The sequence below is a fragment of the Plectropomus leopardus genome, chromosome 3, assembly GCF_008729295.1.
Source record: "Plectropomus leopardus isolate mb chromosome 3, YSFRI_Pleo_2.0, whole genome shotgun sequence".
Taxonomy (NCBI): domain Eukaryota; kingdom Metazoa; phylum Chordata; class Actinopteri; order Perciformes; family Serranidae; genus Plectropomus; species Plectropomus leopardus.
The window spans coordinates 5803161-5829759 of record NC_056465.1 but is presented as its reverse complement, the minus strand read 5'-3'; the positions used below and the strand labels follow the sequence as shown (position 1 = coordinate 5829759).

The window sequence follows — 26599 nt, the reverse complement described above, 5'->3', positions numbered from 1 at the left end:
AAGGCTGTTGCCACATGCTGTCATTATATATGACACTCTCAGAGAAGGATGCCAGTATTGTAGCAGGAGTAGGTGCCCAAACAGAGGGGGACGTCTAAATATAGTGTCTAATGTCTTAAAGTATCAGCAGGACAACTTTTTAATTGCTTTGTGAATACGAGCATTTGATAAAATAGAGAAACAATTGTGTATTGTTCAAATGTAGTACATATTAGATGGATTTTGTTTTGTTCCGTTTAGAAGAGCGTCCCATAAAAACACATGAACAAAAGCAAAAAATAAAAACATAACAATGGTACACTGTCACTAAGAGAGAAATCCGCAGTCAACACAAAATAATTCAAACTGCTTAAAACAAACAACTGAGAGTAAACAATAACCACAAGAAGAAATAAGAGTGATTGCACAATAAAGAGACAACAATCAATTTGGGTTTGAGATAAGAAAACAAAGCATTCCTTAAATAAACCAAATGAGGACAAGAATCGACTTGGTTCAGGTATATTACTCCAGTCAAAAAAAAGCCGTAAACATAAAAGCTCTTTTTTTATCATAGGCTACAGGGACCAATACAAAGAAGCTGATCAGAGCTTCTCAGGTACAAGAGAAAATAAACTGATTTGTATCTATACACTGTGCAAAAGCATGTGGACACCCGGACATTACACTAATATGTGACTGAATGTACCCAATACAGCGCCACTTAAAAATTCAGAACTATCACTCTAACACTGGACTTCATCTTTCCTCTTTTTTCTTGCAATTAAAAATTATACTGATTCCAGATCGATCCGCTGATCATTTGTTTTTATTAAAGGAATAGTTCACCCAAAATGGAAATTCAGTCATTATCTGCTCACCCTCATGGCGATGGAAAGTCTGGTGAGGTTTTATAGTCCACAAAACACTGCAGGAGTTTCACAGGAACATTGAAGGGACACAGTCCTAGTTTGAATCCTGGTCACCATTTGCTTCAGTTGTTGGGAGATGAGTGCAATGGCTTTTCCCTGTGAAACTTGGGCGGTGTTTTGTGGAATATAAAACTTCACCTGCCTTTCCTTTGGCATAATGAGTAGATAATAACTGAATTTTCATTTTCAGTTGAACTATCCCTTTGATCAGATAGTCTATCTAACGTCAAAAGATAAATAAAAAGATAAGTCCTTTTCATTTTCAACCAACAATTCATAACCCAAAGATTTAATATGATTTAAGAAAGTAAGAAGCTAACAAAAAAGCCCATTAGAGATGCTGGAAGCATCAAATCTTTAGAATTTCCTATTTAAAATTTACCAAAATGATTAACTGACTAGTCAACTAATCCGTTCAGTGGCTCCAACTTTAGATTTACAAAAAACACCACAAGAATAGGGAGTGATGACCTGGCATTGTAAGAGCTAAGTGGCAAATCGTTGCCAGTGCTTTCATGAACTGACCTTGAAGGAATACAGCTGAATCTGAGCCTAACCTTTATCCCCTGAAACATCTGCCTCTGCTTACAGTCGAACATCCACATACTCCATATGAGCAGTGCTGTCATGTTTGTGTGGTGTTCTTTCGACAGTCAAGCCCCCCCCCCCACCACCCCTACTGCCCCTTCTTCTTGCTGTGGTAATCACCCCCCCCCCTAACACTCTGACACACTTGCGATGCTCGTGTGTCCTCCCCGGCGGGCTTGTACATCACCTCCTTGTCTCTCACTCAGTGGCTGAAACAGAAGTTGAGGTGCTGGTGTTCGACCGGCTGACTGGGGTCCATCACTCACTGGCCCAAAAGAATCAGCAGCATGATGGATGCGTACCACACTGGCATCTGCAACCAGAACCTCAGTCCTGGTTTAAATCTACACCACTGAGACACCTCTGCTCCCTCTGTGTGTGTGTGTGTGTGTGTGTGTGTGTGCATGCGTGTGTGTGTGTGTGTGTGTGTGTGTGTGTGTGTGTGTGTGTGTGTGTGTGTGTGTGTGTGTGTGTGTGTGTGTGTGTGTGTGTGTGTGTGTGTGTGTGTGGTGACTGACATACAAGGTCCTGCATGTGTCTTCAAACCGTCACTCAGTATGATGAAACACAGGCAAGCAGCTCCTCTTTCTTAATATTACTTTAGTGCAAGAATGTTGTCAACCAAGATGTCCAAGACACTATCTATTTCTGGGTGTAACGGCAACGCTCCCCAACAAAACACAGACACAGTTCAGTTCAAGTCTGATGGCAGGTAGACACTAGAGCTGGTCCAGAAATTGCTTTTTTGTCCGATGTGTTTGACAGAAATTGCACTAATTTTCTCAGGCTTCAAAGTTTTAGATATTTGTAAAAAGCAGCACAAGAAAATTGATGTTGCTTCAGGTTTTGAAGGGGTTACCATGTTTAAAATAGCTGTGATGTTTCAACGTCTTTGACATTTTCAATTCTCATACCTTGTAAAGACCTCTATGTCATCATCAGTACAGTATTTCAGTGTTTACCACACATTTATTTATTTGTGGTGACCCACCACTACCAAAACATCTGCCTCCATGTTTTGATTTTACATTGTTGGAATGGGACAGTTTATTATCAGCGCTGTTATATAATGCTTCTGTATACTGCTTCTGTATACAGTTTGGTTATTCTTGTTACCATACTCTCAGAGCTCAGAGCGTACTCAGCGCAGACGGCCAGACGCATTGAAAGTGAAACTTAATTGTGAATTGCATTGGGTCTCAAAGTTTCCATTCACTTGCCTCATCCTTCTGTAGCTCGATAGATCAATTAATCACCGCAAAACTGAAAGTCCTGCTGAGGAAGGCTGTGCTGCGCCCATGGTCCCACAAAAACATCTGAATTTAGAGAGGGGACACACACAAGACAAAAAAAAAAACGAAAGGTTTTCTGACTGCATCCAAAATGCTTAAATTAAAACAAAAATGTAAAAAGCTGCTATCAGACCAATTGATAGCCTACTCTTTTGTCCACATGCCCTTCCCTTCTTTCTTTTCTTTCACTCCCAGTGTGCTGTCTTGCTGCCACCCCCTCTCCACCCCCTCTGGGGGAGCTTACTTGCATGGGGGTCTTGATGTGTATCGCTCGGGGCAGAGGTTCACGTCCCTTGTGGAATCTTGTGTTGCCCTTTAGGGATGCACTCACTTAACCTTCAAGTGCCCTGGTCACACTTGGAAAAGGTTTTATAAGACACGCTTACCGCCTAAGCTTTTCCCTCTCTCACAAACACATACACTTTCTGTGCTCACAAACAGACGCACATATAACGTTTGTAATAATGGCAGTCCTTAAGTGGACAAAGCCCCAGGCTCTTCTTCTTGATGCGTCTAATGGGATCTGCTGATTGACAGCCAGAGTCATGCGTTTGACCAAACACGACAGTGTGTGTCTGTGTGTGTGTGTGTGACACACGTCATGGGACACACATGACGTGTTTGAGGCATATCACAACCTGGCGGATTCCCGAACACCACCACCGTTGGGGTCAGGGTCAAGGTTGAGTTCACAGGAAATGCATGTTTTCATCATGTCTTATTTACGTTATTGATGTACTTTATGGCTACAAGAGCATATGGCTACTATGGAAAAGCACACAGAGGGGCTATTATCATTTAATTATTCATCAAGGATGCTGTCAAGTCTCCATGCGTATTATTCAACAGTTGGAAAAATACTTAGACATGGATTGTGGGCATGGAAAGTTGCTCATGTCTTCATTGTTAAAGCATGGTCATGTGTGGCCCTGAGATAAATTACTGACCTTTATAAACCTCTTCCCCGCCAGGGGTTGGGTATCCAACATTTAACATTTAAGAATTATTTTGTTGTAATAGTAACATCAGCCAGTTTTTGGAAATATCATTTTTCACTGTTGAGTATGAAGGTAAAACCAGAAGGTGATTGACTCAGCTAAGCATGAACCCTTAGGGACTGTTTGGCACATTTTATGTACTTTTTATCCTTAATTTTTTTAAGTTTGGCTGTGATCATGCATATGGCATACATTTTGGCAAGATTGTGTATCTAGGTTTTATCTTGGAATTTCCAGTTCAGCTCCTACAATAAATCTAAAATTCACTGTGTAAGAATTGTTACATTAATTTTAGTTGGTGCAAATAATGCACCATTGAAATGGCAATTTTTGATCCCACAGCTATCAAAGCATTAAACATGCACTGTTTTATTTCTGGGTGTCATTCTGGGCTTTTGCCTTAGAATTTTTCATTTTTACTGTTTTCCACCTGATGACGTAATTTTTACCATATTTGGCATTTAGTGAAAATACATGCTATTTCCACTAGATGCACTGGCACAATCAGTGTTGCTGCAAATTATTGACATATCCCAGGCTTTGATTAAAAAAAAACAACTACTTAGTATATAGTATATTGAAATTAATTAATTTTTTGTGGGGTATTTTTCCATCTTAAAACATAATGGTATTTTTGATGGAAAAACGGGCATTTAAGACTTGATGAAATTCAAAAATAATATTAATGTATAATATTTTTTAAAGCTTGATTTTGAAAAGCACATATTGTGCACAGAGCGAGACAGGCCCTAAGCATCAAAGGTGCATTATGTAGGATTTAGATGCATCTATTTGCAGAAATGGTATAAAATATACATAAATATGTTTATAATCACCTAAAAATAAGAATTGTAGTGTTTTCCTTACCCTAGAATAAGGCATTTACACACGGAGATGATACTCTTTCACAGCGTCCATTATGATTAAGATGATCAACTCATCTTTCAACTTCAAAGATGTAGCAGGACAAATGAAATTTCTTTTTTCAAACTTTTTCTAAAAATGTCAATTAGATCTACCCTCTACCTTCTATGTTGTTTCTACAGTAGCCCAGAATGGACAAATCAAACACTTGCTTTAAATAGCACCATTAGCAAATTGCGTCAGCCACCGTAGTTCTCCTGCACGCTTGGCCCAGCGGAGAAATTTTTAATATGCAACCTCTCTGCTGGATGCAGCTGAATCCAACACACCAGACTGGAAGCAGGGGGAAACAGCCCGCCAACTGTGTTTAAATCAGATGAACCAACGGTGTCACGGCGTCCTGGGAACAATGCAGAACATGTTTTGGACAAACTTAGATCTTTTGCAAAGGTAAAAAAGGACGCTGTAAACTCACTATCAACATATAAGGGGAGGCAACCGTTTTTGTCCACAGCAGGAACTCGGGGGTAGTTTTACGGGATCTTGCCCGTTGGTGCGTGTCTCCGCAGCAGGAATCATGCTTTTCGAGAACTTTCACTGGGGCGAAACAAGTCCCTGCCTTGAGGTAAACCGCTGGGTGGGGCTTGGGGTTGACTGACTGATTGGGTGTAACTCAGGGCGGAAGAAGCAATTTTTTATGCTGCATTCATGTGATGTCTGAAGGTCAGCGTTTCCAAGTTGGGAAGTCGTCTGGACTTTGTTGTGTTCTTGTGCTTGCAGTCGTAACGTGTGAACACCATGGAAGCTACAAAGAAGATCCTTTGCATTTTAATACCAAGAGCGTTTAAACAAGAAGCTAAGAGCTGTTTCCAGTTTATTCATGACAGCAAAGAGCAAAGGAAATGGATAAGGTGAACCATGATTTCAAAGACATGTATTTTAAACTTATAAAATATAAAATGTACCTTAAAAATAGCTTTATCCGAGTTATCAGGGTTTACACTAAAAAAAGTAATGTTTCTAAATAATCTAGATCACTCTACATGGCTAATTGCTCTACAGCAATTATACATTAATACCATATTACACTTAAAATGTGATCAAAAATTGATATTTAATAAAAAATCAGTTTCTTACCATTGACTAAACATTGACTTTCGACAGTCATGTTTATGCATTTATGACATCATGACGGCAACTCTTGTTATTAAATTATTTACAAGTTACCGAGTTGATGTGAATTTCTCTAGTGGAAAGTCTATATGCGGATTATTCTCACATCACGTGAATGCAGCATGAAACCCAGCAGAAGAAGAAAGAGAAGAATAAGAACGATTGCATCATAATTAAAACCATAGAACCACACAATGAGTGTAAGGCCAGATCTGTAAATGTTTCCACATCCTAGATTTTACCCAGAGTTCCCGCAATGAAAACACACCTATTTGTACATTGTGAACAACACATAAGTGCTGAAATCGGCAGGGGGAGAGCTAGTTAATGATAACTGTTAGTAGCTCGAGGGCCAGAATTAACAGTTAAAGAAGGTCGAATTAAATTATTTTATTATGCATTCACTCTTTTTAGTAAAAAATAACCATATCGTTCTGGTATCTTGTTTTTATCATTTATTTTTACATTTTTGGGGGTACACCATCTGCTATTTGTTAGTTTTCTTGTTTGTTTGATCTTTGCATTTTTAATTTGAGGGTTTTTATGAGTTATGATTTTTTTTGAAAAGCTATAGAAGTTATTAACACATACAGTATACCTTAACCATAGCAACAACCTACTAGCATGCATTTGTGTTTGCATTTGCCTGTGTGTGTGGCTGAGTGGAAGAATCCCCCTCCCCTGGTCAGCCTGAGGTTCCCTGGGTCAGCTGGTATATGTTACAGTTGATGGCTCCACTGCGATGATGGACGAGGCCACAAGCCAGTAACTGCCCCTCCTCCTTCCTCCCCATCATCACCACCACCACTGCCCTCCTTCCCAAAACACACACTTCCCCCTGAACACGCCTTTCTGTGGTGACATCACCACCACACTGGCTGACAGCTGATGGCACGCACCAGGGGCCTCCTGTGTCAGTATGTGGCCCCCACACAGCCATCAGCCTGTCAGTCCGTGTCAACTCTTCATCCACATACACACTAATAGAGCCTGAGTGTTACTCTAAAAGAGCTGAGCAGCTCTGACATACAGAAATACCTTTTTAAATATAAAACTGTTTATTCTCTGGCGTCTTACTCGCAGGCAAGTGTTAATTTGGTCACAACACAGTATAGAACTGAAGAGCTATTGATTAATGTTAAGCCATCTGTCTGTCATCACACTTACAGTTACAGCAGTTCTCTGAAGGCAGTTCTGTTTTTAGTCTGCAGGAATGAATAAAGGTCATATGCCGAATTACTTAAAGGATTTGTCTGCTGTAACTTAATTCCTCGCAATTAACTGTTTTTTAATTTTAGCATTTAATCAGATAACTGTATTGTTTAAAAGTGCCACTTGTATTCATGAACCCACATTGAATTCTGTAGTTCTGGGAAGCTTTTTATGCTCTCTGCCTGAGATATGTACTGAGCTAGACATTTTATATTTAATATGTTTGTCAGTGCTCTCTGGTGGATAAACTTTGTAATATTGTTATTGTTAACTACCTTGTACACATCTTTGAGTTTTTTGTACTACAATTTTGATTACTTAATGACCAACACAGACGCCAAAACCACCGTGTTTGAAAACTGCCTTTTTATCTTTTTTCTTTTCTTTTATTTAATTTTGTGAGTGTGTGTCTCTGTGTCCCCTCTCTAATATGGAATGTTTTTGTGGGTCTGTGAAGGCAGAGCAGGCGGAATCCTTTTTTTTTTTTTTTTTTTTACTCAAAGGCAGTTTGAGTCACGGTGGATAATTGATCTGTTGAATTGATCAGATTGGATTGATTGATGAGAGGAGCAGCTGCCATAGCAGAGAGTAAAAGCTAACTTTTAGATGCAGTGCAATTAATTGGTAAGATTCACTCTCACTGCACTTGGTGTTCTGCTGCTACATCTGTGCCTCTCTGTGATTGGTGCAATGAATAACCGAAAGGTATAAATATTTAAATAGCGCACAAAATGAACGGTCCAGCTCCACAAATAGAGAGTCAATACATGGCAGCAGATGTTTTGATTATAGCAGGCTGCCACAAATAAATGAATGTGTGATATTTTTAATATTTTTTTTGTTTCTTTTCTTTTTATTTATTGCAAAGGAAAATTGCAAAAGTAATGTTTTCTGTTGGGTTTTTTTTCCACCACTATCATTTTGTGATTTATACTCCACTAACATTACCACTAACAATGCACATTTAACTACCTTGATTTGTCCAGCACTTGCAGTAGATCTGGATGTAACAGCCTCTGTCATAGTGATTTGACTTGTCTGTAGTCCACACGTTTCAGCCATTCTTTGGTGTGTTTTTGTTGTAACGTTAGAAGTGTTTGTCAGTCGATGACATTTGTGTTCCACTACAACAGGGCAGGCATTGCAAAACAGTTAACCCCCTTTTTTTGTGCAGAACATCAGGGGATGCCTTGCATGGTTTTTAGCAGTATTTTTTTTCCTTCTTGTTGCACGTGAATATCTTCACAACCATAAACAAGAGAGTGAGTTTGTTGACTTGTTGGAAACTAAGATGATGATCAAATATAGGTCAGATCGTCAAATATAGGAAAAAGTTGGTGTGATTGGACAGAATTGCAAGTTGTGCAGAATTCATGGGGATTAGCTGAATTTGCATCATTTGTCACAATCCCTATACTGCAATATCCTGCAGGGACTGATCTATGATAAGCATTACACTGCCAATATAAATACCGACAAATGTTGAGATCTGTTTATTTTCTTATTGCAACGCGAAATGTCAGCAGCTCATAGGAGCTAAACTCGGGCCCGAGCTATTTCCTATTCATGTCACTCTAACCAAATGGTCCATTTATACACTAGTTGCATATCTATCAAGTCACAACACGACAAATTAAACACACATATTTTGACCCTGACAGCGGGTCAGGAATTAATAAATGGATCCACATCGTGCAGCAGTGAAACTAGTGACCTTGTCTGTCATGTTGGAAAAAACACTTTGAGACTTTACACACAAATGCCTCTGCCAACGAGGAGTCGTATATGGCGATGTATGAACATTTTCCAATCTTGTCTGTCCTCCTCAGTTTTTCTAACACAACATGTTAAACCCGTTTGCATGCAACATCTCCTGCAAAGCTCTCATTCTAGACATACTCTAGGAGTACATGATATACTGATGAGTTAAGGGATGCAGTATTTTTAAGACCATGGAATGCAGTCCTCTGTTGGCAGGGTGGGGCATCAAACTCTGTTGACATCTGGGTAGTCTGTCAGAAGGTATCACTGGGTGTCAAACAAGCAGAGATCATATTACCATAACCATGCTGGCCTACAGCGAGTTATTAAATTTTGATAACTCCCTTGTTAAGTCTGATGTTAGCATGGCGTTGCTGTCTTCCGTAAGCGCGCTGGAGCAGTGGGAGTCAGAAGATGAGCCCCAGGGGACGGGGGCATGGGATGGCAGGGGGAACAGGCGCTGTCAATAATAAGATTTATTATCCATCGGGTCTTCCAAGGGAGAGAGCAGACGGAGACCGCTGTTCTCTGGAATTAGCCGTCAGGTATGGAGTGGGGATCACTGGGGGGATCCCTAAGAGGATGGAGGAGGCGAGGGGAGGTACAGTGGCCTGTCAGTAGCCCCAGTCAGAGGGCTGAGGATAGAGACACAGAGGAAGTATCAAAGCTCTGAAGTGGCAGCCAACTTTACTCAAAGTCTAGTCCACGCTGCTTAGACGAGACTCAGTCATCTTAGGGATGTGACTCTAGTTCAAAACTCCCAGATCCACTTATGTGATGTTACATCTGCAGCTTCATGTTGATAAAGCAGCATCTTTATTAGTGATTTGTCACAAGTTTTGAGTGGATTCCTCAGTTGGACTAACAGAAGAGGATCAGACCTGTTATATATCAAAGAGGATTAATTAAGAATTTAGGATTTTGTTTTGAAGGGCTGGTTCACCAAAATTTAGGGATCTGTAGCCATGCAGATTGTTGTGGTTTTATTTGCCTGGATTTTGAGATATCTGTCGTATTTCTGCCTCCACACGTTTACAATTGAGGTGAATGGAAACAAGCAGTGAGACAATTGGACAAAAACATGTTAAAAAAAAAGAGAGAGAGAAACTGATTATTCATAATATCTAATAATGCCTTTAATTTTGAGGGAAAAGCTAAACTGAGTGCACCTGGAATGTCAGCCAGTATATTTTAAGCACTCAAAACTCTTTGAAGTAAGATAAGTTAAAATTGAACTATAGTTAATGTTCAGTTAACAGTTTCGAAAATGATTTTAATATTGGCCGTTTTTAAAATGCTCAGACTACCTCTTATCATCTGACTGCTTGTATTTCGGGCCTTATTTGACTTCTTTATAGCAAAGACACTGCATTCCCAGACCCCATATTTTTTTCTACCAATAGAGTGATCATAAATAAGAGTCACAGGACAGCCCTGAAAGAAATGCTGAATTTAATGTCAATCGGACAAGTGGCCATCCTATTTGCTTTACCAGGTGCAGAGACTGATCTGATACCGTCCCAAGCAGTAAATCCCTAGGTGTCACCAGAAACAAATTCCCTCACCCCTATTGTGTTGTGCTGGAGGCACAAATCTCAGAAGTGAATATTTAAAATCTTGGGCTGATAAAAGCCAAAACTATGTGCATTGATAGATCCACTAGACTGAGAAAATATGTTGAACCAACTCTTTAATGTGGCTCTGAGGCTGGGAGGCAGGAGCGATGTGTGTAGCGTGTAGCGACTAGAGTAGATTATCTGTGGATTCACAGCAGCGAGTCAGCGAGAGATGGATGGACGGCGTGCGAGCTGCATGCGTCTGCAAACGGTGTCTTCACAGCACAGGGCACCACTTCACTTGCACCCCCCCCCCCCCCCCCCCACTGCGAGGCCACTGTCAAAGGTCTATTAAGGGAAGATTGAGACCCCAGGTGTATGTGTGTGCGAGTAAGTGTGTGTTTGTGTGTGCGTGTGTGTGTGTTTCACATGCTCATTGGTCATGGTCCTATAGTGGAAGATTGAGACCCCATTGCTCCCAGAGCCACTCAACCAACACAACCTGCAGTGGTTTACAATCAGAGCAACACCGTCCATCCATCCCTGCTGACACACACACACACACACACATAGAGGGAAACACACCAACAGTACAGCTCACTATAGATGTCATTAAACAGTAGCCAAGGTGGAACAGCTGTGTGACAGTGTCATGGACACAGCGGGTGTCATGATGTTGGACCGAGGGTTAAGAGGCAGATTGAGGTGCGGGTTAGGGATGGTGGGGGTGTGAGGGGTGTGTGCAAGGTTGCAGGGTGGGAATCGTGGCAGCACCTTTGACAAGCCCTATTTGTCATCTGCCAGGACGCCCAAATAGCTCTGACTGCAATACGGATGGATTGTGGGAGAAAAAGTGACTACAAGCCAGGCAACTAATCCTGTAAAATCCCCCTCCCTACCTCCACCCATATACTCTCTTTTGCTCTCTCTTGTGCTGTCTCTTTTTTTGTTTTTACAAGGTTTCTCTTTCATAACCCAACACACACACCCTTTGGCCTAGGTTAATTAAAGGATAATACTAGATTATTATGACTTTTGTCCTATTTTAAAGTCTTGGTCCTTGTTTCTGTCAGCTCTGAAAACATAATTAGGAATGTGGTGACATTGCTAAAGGAACAATCAGACATGTTTTATGACAGAGAAAAGACACAGTATTACAGGTCAAAGTTGGACATGGATGATGTCCTGTAAACTGTAGTGGACATTTGGAATAAGTTTGGATAGAAATTTTACAGTTTCCCCTTTTGTTCTCTCAAAAAAATTAGTAACCCTCAGGAAATGTTTAAAACCCCTCTGAATGTCTTGATACTCGTCAAGTTAGGTAATTCTTATCAAGCTGATGCTTGTTTAAGTGTTAATTTTTCTGATAAGTTTGATTTTTATTAAATATGTAATGCTATAAATAGGGAATTTGATGTCATGGTTGACAGCTGTGTGGGGGCCAATCACTGTGCTTGCGGTCAATTGAGCTAGTGACTCAATGGTCAGACTAATGTATTGGTGGTAACTCGATGTTGCGGAGATTGCACAGGCTCTGCCTCCAAATGACATCATCTGTGCAAGACGGAAGTGGCCGTATCCAGGATATTTTGGATTTATTTTTGTACAGTAGGAGGAAGTGAAGATGTGTTGTCCATCTTTATACATTGTCTGTGTGTTTAGCCCATGAATAAGTGCTTGGTAACGTTATCTGTGTGATGCTGACAGTTAGCCCTGTTACTGTGTGTCTTTGGCTGGGCAGTTTTCTGTGCTGAGCACACTACAGCAGCAGCAGCTCCAGCCCACACAGTCTGTGATGTAGTGCGGTGTGTAAAACGAAGCTCAGTGTGCCGAAAACGTTCAAAAATATGGCTATACTAGGTGGTATTCCATTCACATTAGGGGTATTAAATGAAATAGTCATATCAGTATTACATCACAGGTACTGGAATTAGTACTAGTATCATACTTTTTAAGCAATACCCATCCCTACCCATGGTAGACAAATAAAAGTAGATATTACTTTGAGTACCTGCAGTTTATAACACTTTGTGCTGTCATACAGCACTATGATTAAATTGCATGATATTAAATTTAATTAAAGTGGATTTTGTTTCAGCTTTAATGGACACTGGCCAGCCAATCAGTCTGGTAAAGGCATGGTATAACATAGAATCATAATGCTAGATAGAACCTTCATAAGTACATGTGATGTATGTGTGTGTCCTAAACATGCAGTGAGTATTTCAGCAGCCCCCCTCCCCAGCCTGTAGTGATTTGTTCAATAGTAAATGTTTGTCTGAGATGAATTCTCCAGCTGATCCAGAGCTGCATCCCGGCTGACAAATGAAACCAGCGCCCGGGGGGAGAGGAGGGGTGGGAGGAGTGGAGAGAGAAGCTGAAATGTGTTGAAGTGGAAATCGAATCATTTTATTGTTTGTCACCGCGGCCCTTGTGGTCACGGTTTGTTATTGGACGCTAATTAAAACGGCAACAATCCTTACAATTGGCAATTAAAGACTTGTGAAAGAGGTGATAGGAAATGAGCTCCTCACTGGGAGCATAAACTCATTCTTTATCCCTCTTTCACACCTCTCTTCACTCCGTTTTTTCTCCACTCATTAGGAAGACAGAGTGCTGTCACTGACCACCACAGTAAATGATTGGTTGATGGGGAAGACAGAGTGCAGATAATGGCATGCAAGAGGTTTTTTTTGTTTTGTTTTTTGAGGGAGTGGAGTAATTTAAATGAAGACAGTGAGGAAGTGAATCATGTTGCATTAAATCTTGCTTTTCAGGCAGCAGTGGTGGTTATTTTTTAAAGTGAACATGCAGCTTGTGATACAAAAAACATTTATTGAAGGCTTTTTAAAAAATGTAATCATCCAAAAAGCTTTTAGTCTGTGTGTGAAAGCTTGGTGATTCGATTATTTCTGGTATCTCTGGTATCTCTTATTTCTGACAGTTTTGCCATTATGTCTTTATATATATTACTAATATTGTTCACACCAAGTAAATTGTCGAGAATTGGGAACATCCCTAAAGATGTCAAATGGCTCAAGAAACACAAACAGTGAGACAGGTTGTAATGAGACCTAGTGGGTACCTAAATTTAATTCATTTAGCCAAGACTAATTCAAAAGAATGTTATAAAAGAGTTATTAAAAATGTATTTATTTGATATAGCCAGCACAAGAGGACAATAAAATCGTAGAGATACATTGATATGTTTTGTGTTTGGAACGTTACTTTCGAAATTTAATAGGTTACAGATTATTAATTACCCTGTTAAAATGTAATCATTTACTAAGCTATTTTAATTACTCCATCAAAGTAATGTAACTTATTACATTTGATTACTTTTCTATTAGATGTTTTAAACCGCGCAATAAAGCTAACAGTCCTAAAAATGCTGCGCTAAAATTTGTCTCAACGACTTTGCTGGCATGCATTAACTGAAACTGAAAGAAGGCATTCCTGGTACAACATAATGATGCAAAGCAACAGAATGAATGTTTTAATCAACATATAAACTTTTTACCAAATAGATTATATTCATATGTAACCCCTTTATAATCACAGACATATTGATTAGTAACTGTAATTTGATTACATTTTTTTCTGTAACTTATTACAATCAAATTTTTTTGTAATTCTGTAACGCTTTTATATGTAAGTAGTTACACCCCAACACTGGATATGTTAGTAGTCTTTCACTCTTTCATGTTTTCATTAAAATTTATCTGAGCTTTAACTTTCTTTCAGCTTCATTTGTATTTGACACTAACTTCTACAACTATTGACACTGGTCCTTCACTTGGTCCCTCTGTGAAGAGGCTCCAGGCTGGCGTAGTCTCTGGTCTTTGAATTGATGCAAACAGGGACTGCATTCGCAGTTTCACAGCATGGTATGGCTTGCCCGGACTCAACTCACTTTCGGTACCGGGGTCTTTTCTCTCTCTCTCTCTCTTTTTTTTCCACTGCAGATACCCCCTCAGTTTAGATGAGATTCTCAGCTGTTTGCCATAGCGATGTAGCGTGAAACTGCCAAGACATCATCTTTAACACAACACTCAGTGGATCTTTTCATCTGTAACCAAACAGAACGTCTGCACTTTGTCACTTGTACTGCATAGTGTGTGTAGTGTGCAGCCTAGTTCTCAAGTGAATAAATAAATTGCAGTTGCAACTGCTGCTAAATTGGCAATTTAAAAATTGTAGGTTTGTGCATGATGTTGTGCAATTGATGATTAGAATGACAGTCTTTTTTGAACAGTCAGTGCTCGTTAGTATTTTTACTATACCATCAAGAATTGGCTCAGCTCACTTGGAACATATACTAAGGTGGTACCTCAAAATGTACGAGGCATCACCTCAGAATTAGGTTCTATCTGACATTTTTGTCAAAACTGAGTTTTCCATATATTCTTATTCTGTGTCACCTTATTAACCCTTTGAAACCTTGTTATTCTGTGTCATATGTTGTTCTGTGTCAACTTATTAACCCTGTGAAACCTTAGCAAATTGACCTGATTTCTTTCAAAACTACGATAAGAAGGCAATGAGCAACTTAACAAGAAATTACCCCAAAATTAGCAAAAAAGAGAGTAAATGTTAAAAGAAAATGACCAGAAAATTAAAAAGAAAAAAAACGAAAACAGAAATGACTTAGAACAAAAGTGCGTTAAAAGTAAAGAAAGCCTTTTTTTAAGTAATTGCATTTTGGACTTTTTTATGTAATAAACAAAAAGGTGAATATAATGTATCCTACCTTAAATGCAAAACTGTGAAGCTCAGTAGGCCAAACCGCTCAGAATACAGATAGAGCCTCATAAGTCTAAGGTGGGGCATGTATTATCAACTTTTGTTATTGAAAAACTGAAATAAATGTGAGTCAGTCTGAGTTGAGGTGCCCTGTAATGTGCGGAGGAAATACTGCATTAGACGACTAAATTGGTGCTTAAAAAATGTACCAGCAACTGTCCACAACATTTGTTAGTGGAAAACTGAAAGAAAAAAAAGCGAGTCAATTTGAGTAAAGGTATCATGTACCATGCAGAGGAATTGCGGCATTAGAAAACCCACAATGCAAATTCTACTCTCTGTGCGAGTACATCAGCCAGTATAGGCCATCATAAAACAACATGATGGATACACAGTCAAAGTAATAAATAAATAAAAACACTTTGTTCTTTTTTTTTCTATTGCGATCTCTCTACTCTTGCGCCTCTTCTCTGATGGATCTGCAAAATGAAATAACGAATGAGACTTAAAGTGAGGAGGAGGGAGGGAGGCTGGGCAGGAGGGATGAAGGCAGTGAGCAAAGAGACAGAGGATATGATTTATTAGGCTCATAAAAATTCTGCCTTTGTTATTCCCTCTCATTTTTATATGTGAAGCTTATTAAAGAGCACACCTGCCAGAGTCCTCAGACAAACTTGTGTGTGTCTGTGTGTGTATGCACAGTTTTAGGCATTAACAATATGTCTATTTGTTTACACTGATGGGACGTTTAGCTATTGCTTTTGTTTCCATGTGTGATCAGAATCAAATTGCTGAATTTCACACTGATCGGTCAACTTTGCTGTCCTCAGGTCCTACCTTCTCCTCCTCGTCCCACCGTGGCCCCGCCTCTCAACGGGTGTTCAGAACTCGCTACAAGATGGTGACCCGCCCGGGCTCCAGCACCTCCCACACCCCCCACTACAACCCTGGCCTATCTTGGAGAGCCAAAAGGATCCAGACTGCAAGGTAATCCACATTAACAAAGACAAATCCACACACGCCTTCTGCAAGTCCGCCTTTAATGTGTCTCAATGGCTAATATCCTTCAAAGCCAAGCAGCGCCCTGTCTTTAATGTCACTGTCATGTGCAGCATGAGTGGGAGAGGTCGGAAATTTATGGCGCTCATTTTTACACAGTAGATAACCCAGAGAATAAACCATTTGCACCACTGTGCTCCTCACATTAATTTACACCAGCGGGGAGAGCGTCTCACCTCGGACAGATACAGAGAGAGCGAAAGGCTGGGTGGGTCTGTTTCTTAATGTTGTTACATCTCCAGTCTTCTCTTTCTCTCCTCTCTCTTCATTTATCTAACGTTCATTTCAGTTTGTCTCAGTCCTCTATCATTCTCACATTCTCAGGTTTAATCCACCAATCAGTGAATGAGATTACTCAGTGAATAAAGCAGTAGTGAATTCAGTATATAAAACAGCAGCTAATGATTCATTTCTTTTTTGGTGAGTCTCTAAATTGTTTCATTCCTTTACAAATTTAGTCCATAAAATGTAATGACATTGTGAAAACCACAAAGTGAAATTTAAATTGCATATTGTATGTTACAAAATCCAAACTTTACAATGATGTAATAATCTGAAACCAGAGAACTCTTAACATTTTTGGTAGGGTTGCAAATTTTTAGCATTTTCCTTAATCAATCTTTCTCTCTTTTTCTCTGTGATCAGCTCTGAATAAATTGACAAATAACTGCCCGTGTGTGTCTCCACCACAGGAACCGCCCCTGTAATTTTTGAGAACTTTTACAGGGGTGAAACAAGTTTTTAACCCTTCAACACCGGAATCAGTGTCAGTTTTGTTATGCTAGACTCAGACACCTTTCACAAAGCATTTAAACCTGAGCAAATGGTTGTGATATCTTTTCAAAACATTGGGAACAAAGCACTTGGCTAGAAATGTCCTGCAAATTGCAAAAGAATTATTATGATAAAAAATAGATTAGGTGGTGTGGGGGGGGGCATTACTAGATATTATGAAAAAAGTTAAGGAAATTATAATTCTTATAATTAAATAATTAAAATTATGTTACAGAAAAAAAATGCTAATTTTTAGGTAATTTTCACGTAACATTTTACAAATTTCTTGCTAATTTTTGGGCCATATCTGAAGTTGTTCATTGTCTTCTTCCCATGTTTCTGGAAAAAAAATCCAGCCCATATGCTCGAGTTTTAAACTTCTGAGTTAAGCAGGTCGTTTTTGTGTGACACAACTGGTTGTGGTTGTGAGTTAATTAATGTTTATAAAGAGGTCATTACTGGGCGACAAACATTAACTTAAGGCCTTATTCATGGCTTAATCACTATGAAAAGACACACTACCTTTTATTTAGTGGTGTCAAGCCTTATTTTCCCTGCAGTGCTGTTTGAACTTTGTTGCAAAAGCTCTGAACAGGTTGTTGTGGTTGGTTTTGACGATCTGTTAATGCGTAGAGAATTAACAGGATGCTCTGCCTGGAAACTGGCTGGTATGAATAGAGAGTCTCACACACACGCACACACACACACACACACACACACACACACACACACACACACACACACACACACATAGACCCGTTATACGGGGTACAAAGTGGCATTACTTCTAGGTTAAATATCCAAATTAAATTGAATTCTGAGCGGCTCAAAGTTTTCCGGCCCATATGTGAGCACCACAAACAAAATCCCATACAATCCCATTAAAATGAGTGCCACCAAATATCGCAGAGGCAAATTAACAAAACCTAATCAAATAAGAATGAAATTTGATGTCCTTCTAGCAATTTGAGTTAGCATACTCTGTGAGTTGCTTGTACTGGCTATGTTTGGGTAGCCTTTTATAATTCCAGCATTTTTGTGCCTATACGTGTTTGCATTTTACATGCGTTTGTGTGTGTGTGTGTGTGTGTGTGTGTGTGTGTGTGTGTGTGTGTGTGTGTGTGTGTGTGTGTGTATATGTGTGTTGGTTCATTTGTGTTATCCAGATTTGGTGAGACAGAGGGGCCCAAACTGTGGCTGGACTCAGCCTCTCTGGTGACTTATTACTATTCATTTAGCTGCTGCAGTAAATATTGATTCATCAAGGGATTTTCAATTTGAGCCCCGTGACATATCGTGAAATATCACCAAGTGTGTAGAGGTGAGGAAATAGATAGGGAGGGAGGGGGACAGGTCGGGTCCCCATGGATAGTGGATTACCCCCTCCCTCGCCCACCCATGTGCTCCTTTCTCATGCTTATCTATCTGCTTAACTCGAGAGGCCGTCCACTTTTATCAGTTTGGAGCCATTGAGTGGAGCATGAGCTCATATTCTCTGCTCTTAAGTACTGAGTGCTGCTCTTCATCTTTGGCCTATCAGACCCACTGATCCCTGTCCTCATATGTTCTCTGCTCTTATCTCCGGGCCCGCTCATAGCTGAACCCCTCACTCACAGCTATGCATCTAAAAGGCACAGCCTCAACCTAACATGGTGGTCCACAGATTTCCAATATATTTCATGTGGGTTTTATGTTGCATTGTTTTGTTACTGCTAAATTCCAACGGGCCCCCTCGTGTTACAGCCACGACACAGCCACTAGTACCGATCACGGTTGTTCCAGACAATGCTCGTGATTCCACTTGGTGCAGTCTATTTTTGCCAGAGGTAGACAGCAGTCGTGTCAAGCCCCACAGAGCAGATTGTACCAGAAAGGAAGTTATGCAGTGCGTCCGTTTCAAAATAAAATGCCTTGCACAGACTCAAAATTGCTTGATTTTTAAAAACAAAAACATTGGAGAAGGGCAATGAGCATCTTAAGAAGAAATGATCTAGAAATTTGTATGTAAGAAAATGAACTAAAAATTTGCTTAAAAAACCAACAACAACAACTCTGAAATAAACAAAGAAAAAACACAACAAAAAGTTGAAAAGAAAGAAGAAAAAAAAAAAGCCAAGGAAATTACATCAAAAAAGGTGTTAAAAAACATAATACCTCATTAAAAATAGTTGTAAATATTTCATTACAATTACAAATATACTTCTGTGGACATTTTCCACAGCTTTTGTAAAAAAAAAAAAAAAAAAAAATTGTAAATTGACTTATTTCTTGCAAATTTTGGGACATTTCTTGCTGAGTTGCTCACTGCCTTTTCCCTCTTGTTTTTGTAATAAATCAAACCAATTTGTTCAAGATTCAAAGTTTGAAAATACTTGTGAAAGGTGTATGAATGCAGCACAAGAAAAGTGGTGTCGATTTCGGTTTGAAAGGGTTAACTAACATGACATCAACAGTATCTACTCCTTCTCCTTCCACCAGCCCTCTATTCTGTCCAGCGGGAGAATGAATGCTCCTGCTACATGAAATAGACAGAAAGTAGATATAATTAAGTTAACAGACAGTTAAAATCTCCTACATAGCTTTTTCGTTCATAATTCAATTATTAATTATTCATCTGTATAATTATTTGAGGTGGACATGTTTTTTTTACTGAAACACGGCCAAAATTTGTTGATATACTTGGTTTCTGGCTGGACTGTAGGCTGTAGTAAAGTGGGAAAAAACATCAATAAGTAGAATTTAAACAGACAAAGGGAAAGCATTTATATATGTAGCCTACTCAGCAATGGTAGAATAAGAAAACTCAAGGAAAAATGACTACAAAAACAAGGGAAAATGACAAAATAAATAATAACACCAAACCGTCAGCTAACAAGCACGTGTGTTCTGCGCCTGCTTGAGAGGACAGCAGACAGTGGTCGTCTGTAATAATTGTCCAAAACAAGATCCCATGATGTTTGTTAGCCAATTCGCACATTAACAACGCAACCCACTATTGAAAGAACAAAGTCTATTTACTGTGTACCAGTGAGCAACAAACACAACCCATCAGGAAATAATTCTGTTAAGAGTTCAGAGTGTTACATGTAGAGTTAAAAGTCGCAGTGATGTTCTGTATATCAGCACTCATGGAATGCCTCTCAACCAATCAAATTGTTTGGTCAGATCTGACTGTTGTATAATGTTATAGTTATAGTTATATAGTATTTTTTTTACACATGTGAAACATCAACCCTCAATAACTTGTTTATTACTGTTTAATTAAATGTCATTTATTGATAGCACCAGTCTGACGTCGATATCTGTGTGATTAGGAAAAGCAAGTTTATTTTTGTTGAAACGTTTAAACACAGAGACAATACAAACTGCAGCGTACAAGAAAATGCACCAGAATGACATAAAAGCATGAATGTAAAGACTAGGATAAAGATCAATCAAATCAATCACTGAAGAAGAAGAAAAAAACTTTAGTAAATTTTCAAACCACACTTTAAACTTTAAACCCTCTTCACCAGCTATAGTATATAGACGTTTCCCTGCTCCCAGGCCCACATGAAGAGAGTTTCTCCTACCCAGCATGCCAAGCTCTTACCTGTTTTCAGCCATAACGAGCGTGGTGGCTGATTTAGTGCCGTGCAGCAGTTTGAAGGAGCGGGGAAATCGGCTGCAGTATTTCAACCTGCGCCACCAGAAAATAGATATAATCTCAACATTAACTCCATTAATAGTAGCAGGAGTTGAATTAAGAAAGCCGTAAAGCATGCACACTGGAGGATAAATTACAGCCTGGCCTTCCCTTCATCCCTCTCACACACACTCTATTTCTCTCTCCGCTGTCCCTTCTTAATACCCATTCATTTGCTCTGTTCTTTGTTTTGTCTCTTCCTGTTTTATAAGATATATTAGGATTTTTTTGTCACATCATGCATATAACAGTTTGAATAAACTGAAGTTTTATCCAAATTTTTTGGCCTCTACTTGCATCCATCTATTTCTAACATAACCCTGGGACCCTTTACCTCAAAATGAGTACACTATTTTTGAGTGTATTCATCTACGCACACAAACACACACACACACACACACACACACACACACACACACACACACACACACACACACACACACACTCGGTCCAGGCGCTCATCTCCTTTAGTGCTTCAGTATCGATCAGTACAGGATGTAAGAGACTGGGCAATAAAGTGAAGCAGCGCTCCCTCTTCTTCACTCCTCTCCTCCTTTTCCCGCATTCACTCCCCCATTCATCCCCCTTTATACCCCAATTCATTCATTTACTCATTACTTATCACATTAGTCATCTCCCCATCACCTACCATCATTTGTTGGGTTCCTCCTCTGCTTCTGTTCACACTATACTCTTCACAGATCCTCTCCAGGCTGCTTCTTAATGTTATTTTCTACCCTCAGACAAGATTTTGTTCATTACAGTCCCTTTAAGTTGGATTCGATAGCATGGCGATGCCTAACGACGCCACTTTGGTTTCCTTTAAGTGCCGAAAGAAGAGCAGCAGTCCTTACTGTTGGAATTAGCCCGATGACTGTTTTTGCTGTGCTCTGTTTCAAGGGTAACTGTTTCCCCAATATGAGCTCACTAATGCTTGGGTTGCAGACAAATAGACAAGGGCAGCATTATTCGGAGCAGTCGCGCGACCCTCCAAATTCTTCCCTGTCACTAAAACAAAAGTCGGATCATTCATCAACAGCGGCGGTAGTGCTGAATCGCGCTCTCCTTTATCTGTGCAACGCATGGTCAGAGCAGTGCGCGCACACACACCTGCCTGCATACACGCACGGAAGGACACACACTCGCATGCAGACTAGTCACAGGGGAGTTGTTGCATGCCCTTGCCCCCTCCTTCATTTCTTCCTTTTCTCAACATATTTTTACTTTTTGGGGAGTTAATGTTCTTTTACTGCGACCTCCAATCGTTTTCTTTATGTTTTAAAGCACAGCTAAATGAATGTAAGGTGCAGGAATTAGGTGATTAATGATCAACTAACAGAAATTTAACTGACAATGTATTTGATTTTTGATTGAGTTATTCATGCTGTGCGCCCTTGAATTTATGAAGAAATATTGTTTTTCATTCATGCCTCCGGTGAATAAAAAATCCATAAATGCAAACATTGTTGATTAATTGAAGTCACTGGGGCTGTTTATCAACAGCAAAACTATATCAAAATATCCTTCTAAAAACTCTCACACAACTCATTCAGGATAATCCAAATCTAATTTATCTGGTCGTGTGCTCAGTAACACGTTGCATTATGAAAAACTTGTCACGGTATGAACAGCGGTTAAACTAGCCACAATTCAGCCCTGACCACTGAGTGTTGATTCTCTACTGACCAGTCATCGGACTGCAGAGTTTCTAGCTCCACATTTTGATATAAGATCAGTGCTAGGTACCCCAAACAAAGGGGATACAAATGCTTCTACTAAAGGTAGGGTACCATCCACAACATTTGACCTGGAGACACAAAAAAAAATACAAACTGAACTGAACCTAACTGAACTGAACCGAACTGAACCGAACCGGCCTGTTGGTGGAAATGCCCCATTGGATTATACTGTACAAGCTGTGTGAGAGTTTGTTAACAGAATTTTTTTTTTTTTTTAAAGATTATTTTTTTGGCATTTCAGCCTTTTATTAGACAGGGCAGATCAACAGCATGAAAGGGGGAGAGAGAATGGGGACGACATGCTTTATCCCCTCAGCCCCGTATATCAAAAAGATATTTTGATATAGTTTGGCTGTTGTTAAATGGAGTGTTAAACAAGAGGCAAAATGAGAAACATAAAATCTGTATTGGATACAGCGGTGTATTGTTTTGAATCGTATTTTTTATCCATACAACATTTACTATACTTCAAGATGAGGTGGGGGTATGCGGGGAATAGACGACCAGGCTTACTTAGGAGATTGGAAGTAAATACCATTTCATATCATTTGTGCAGCTTGTAATGAGGTATCATCTGTTATAGAGCATCTTTGGTGATAATTCCACATGGGCTCGTCACTATGAGTGACCCATTGTGCATTACGTGTTGCTTTCTTATCCATTGTTAATATAGAAAATATTGATCAGTGCAGCTTGAAATGGTTCAGCAGTTTGTATGATGGCTGTATGGATGTGTCCCTCAGGTCTTGTAACAGAGAGGAAGGCAGTAGTGAACAGTGTGTGTTCAACATTGAAAGGCCTCCCCCCTGATTGTCCAGCTGTGGAGGATTTGTGCATCAGATGGGCCTGGAGGGTCTGTGATAACAGATATTCCTCCGGAGGTCACGGACATCACGGGGAACAGGCCAAGGAGAGTCTGGAGGCAGAGAGGAAAAAACACCTCCTCCTTTTAAAAGGATGTTATTACTTTTTGATGGTCTGATTCTCGTATTGTGTGCTTCTGTTCTTCTTCCTTCTCCCGCTCTCTTATTAGGCAGATTACCTTTACAATAAGGTAATCTCCTACAGAGGCTGTTTTCACTAATGGTGTTCGGCCTGAGGGTGAAACTCATTCACATGGCTGTGTGTACAGTGGCACAGAAGACTGAGAGTATTTATGCACAAAAGAGTCTACAGCACATATTGAACAAAAAGTCAAATAAACCTGGCAGTTTAGACTGAGTCTATTTTGACGTTTTGCTCTTATATGACTGCTCTCTTAATTGTCGAATAACTTGTGTGACACAAACATGTTCTGTTCAATTCCTGAGTTGTTTGCACCTTCTGCATATGTATAGTTGGAACATGTGTTGTTTTAGGCTAAATAAAGGCCGTGACACACCAAGACAACAGTAAGCCGTCGGCCCAATGTGGGCAGGTCCCTCATCTGCGTCCCTTGTAGCCGCGGGGTGTCCCATTTTGTCCCTAGTTGACTCTCGCCTGCTTTTTTCCCTCTGCTTTAGCAAGTTAAATCAGCTGTGGAGTCTTCTGGTTTTTCTTTTGAATGACAATTACAGATGACCGCTGTCTGCTGGTATGAAGGGGTATTTCCTCTCACCCAGGTGATGAACATAAGTGCTGGTTGGCTGTCAGTTTGGTGTGTTCCTGTGCAACTTTTGGCAGAGACACAGCGAGATGAGGGCGAAGCAGCAGTGGGCTTTCATCGCCACTTTCTTTTTTTTAATCTAGTTTGTGTACCTTTTTATATCTTTCTGTGTCCCATTGTTAAATTGGGACCTTTTTGCATGCCCATGAATGCAGCACAGGCAGAACTCATCATGAGTTTTTCTTTCCCTCAGCAGCAGGTTGAGGAGTTTAAGTCGCAGAGTGGATAATTGATCTATAAAGCCGGTCCGAGCTGAAAAGATCAGTGGATGAGAGGAGCAGCTGCTGCAGAGGGAGTAAAAGTAAATCTTTAGACCCAGCGCAATTAATAGTTAAGTTTCACTTTCACTGAGCCTGATGTTCAGCTGCTCCACCTATGCCCAGATTATGCTCTGTGCACCGAGAAAGTTGTGCAATGAATACACAGACGGTATATATAATATATTCCAATAGCACTCCTGATAAATGGTCCAGCTCCAAAACTATAAAATCAATTTGTGGCAGTAGATGATTTAACTTGGTGGGCCGCTACAAATATATAAATCTTTTGGAAACCTTGACCATGTTAACATGGAGCCTACTAATCTGATTAGAATATGTTTAAAAGCCCAAATAGATTAAGACCTTGATTAAGACCTCAGTCAGCTTCAACAGGCCCAAACTGATTCAAATTCGGTTGATTGCAGAGGAGTAGTTTCATAAACTTTTTCATAAACCCATCAAAGGAAAATTTGGATCATGTACATGATGAAGCTGATTCTTCTCTTGCTGAATTCTTTCTGCGCATACTCTGTCCTCACCGAGAAAGGCCTTCTAGTGCTCGCCTTCTTCTCTTCTTCATTGCCTCTAGAAGAAGTACGTTGGTATCAAGCTGTTGCTTCATTAAGAGCATCAAAACAACAGCAAATGCTGTGCTCAACTGACAATGAATATCTATTGTAGCCATTAGTTTTGTTTGACTTCAGCTTCCAAGGGGGGGCAGACAAACAGTCAGTAGTTTACAGGTACCTCTACAGAGGGGAAATACATGGCACGAGGAAGGTGAATTCAATTAAATGACGGTAAACACAAATGTGTGAGAGCTATCAGCAGGACAGTCACTATAATGTTCAGACATATGAACCCAGTTAGAAAATATTCTAACAGACTGGGTGCTACACCCCCAGTCATCCCCCCCGACTGCGTCCCTGGTTCAGGGTTAACTGCCGTCTGTGTTAACTGTTCATGTCATATCCCCATTAACCTCCATTGTGGTTCCCCAGGCCGCCCGGTTCTTGTTTAAGCCTCCCTGGGTGGCAGTCAGCGCTCCAACATTAGCCTCCATTACAGCTCCCCTGGCTGCAGTTGCCCTGTGTAGGGCAGCCACTGATCTTGTATCAGTGAAACTGAGTGTCTGTGCCGCTGAGTTATGGCGCGCAGTCAGGTAGACCGTGTACGTGAACGCAGCTGATGGCTGATATTTGCTCCGTTTTTTACCTCCTTTGCAGCAGTGCAGCAGCTCTCTGCCGCCTGCAGCGCGTTAAGCGTCCGTGTCAGTTGTTTTGTGCGCGGCGTGCATTCAGGGTAACCCTCTCTTTTCTCTGTAATGGGAGGCATGAACTCTCGCTCCAAACCCATTTCCAGCCCATCTGAAATACGGCAGCAAATTACCTCCAGCGGCACCCTACACACCAACCCCAATCCGCCCCAAATAGAAGTGACAGGGCAGCGCAATTTATCGCCATAACCCCTGCACCGCCCCACCACCACCCAGCAGCCCCATACACACTACAGGCTCCCATGTACACACACGTCTACTGAGTGACTTCTGAATGGAGAGCATGTGTGTGTAAAGGCCTGTGATGGTGTGCACTGTACATACTGTAACAGGAGTGTGTTGTGATACTGTGTGTGTGTGTGTGTGTGTGTGTGTGTGTGTGTGTGTGTGTGTGTGTGTGTGTGTGTGGTCTCTTCGCTCCAGTGTAGGGGCCAACCTCACTGCTCTGGCCCCCTGCCCTGCCTATTATCTCATTGATTTCCTCCTCTCCTCTTTTCAATTCTCTCCATTTCCACACTGCCGTCCTTTCCATTAGAGGAGCAATTTAACAGAGTGCTGTGACATGGGAGGGAGAGAGAGAGAGAGAGGGAGGGAGGAGGGGAGACTACAGGATGGGAAACATAAAGTGAGGAGGGGAGATATAGTGAAGGAGCTTGAGGAAAGACAGGCAAAAGAGGGCTGGAACTGGTGGTGGTGGTGTTGGGGGGGGGGGGGGGAGGATAATTTCAGCCCCGCTAAGAGTATGACATGAATTTCACACAGTTTGTAAACTGAGTGTAAGACAAGAGTCTAATCAATCCAAGATTTAATAAATGGGACCTTTTAAACTTTAAAGGGATAGCTAACCCAAAAATGAAAATTCAGTCATTATCTATTCCCCCTTATGTCGATGTAAAGTTGGGTGAAGTTTTAAAGTCCACAAAACACTGCCAGAGGTTCAGTGGGAAAAGGCTTTGCACTCAGCCCCCAAACAGTTGAAGCAAATGGTGGCAAATGACCAAGTTTCAGACATAAAAAAAATACATATTAAAACTCCCTCAAGACCAACGAAAGCTCGCTGTAT

At 40.4% G+C, this 26599-nt stretch overlaps 1 protein-coding gene across 2 annotated transcripts in view; it reads left to right on the top strand.

Annotated features, from left to right (window-relative positions):
• The window catches only part of zc3h3 (zinc finger CCCH-type containing 3), an 83616-nt gene that overhangs the window by 33810 nt on the left and 23207 nt on the right, over positions 1-26599 (top strand). For both annotated transcript variants that reach the window (XM_042483625.1, XM_042483624.1), the window contains exon 4: positions 15929-16085. In XM_042483625.1, coding sequence (XP_042339559.1) covers positions 15929-16085 — 157 coding nt within the window. The remainder of the gene's footprint in view (positions 1-15928; positions 16086-26599) is intronic.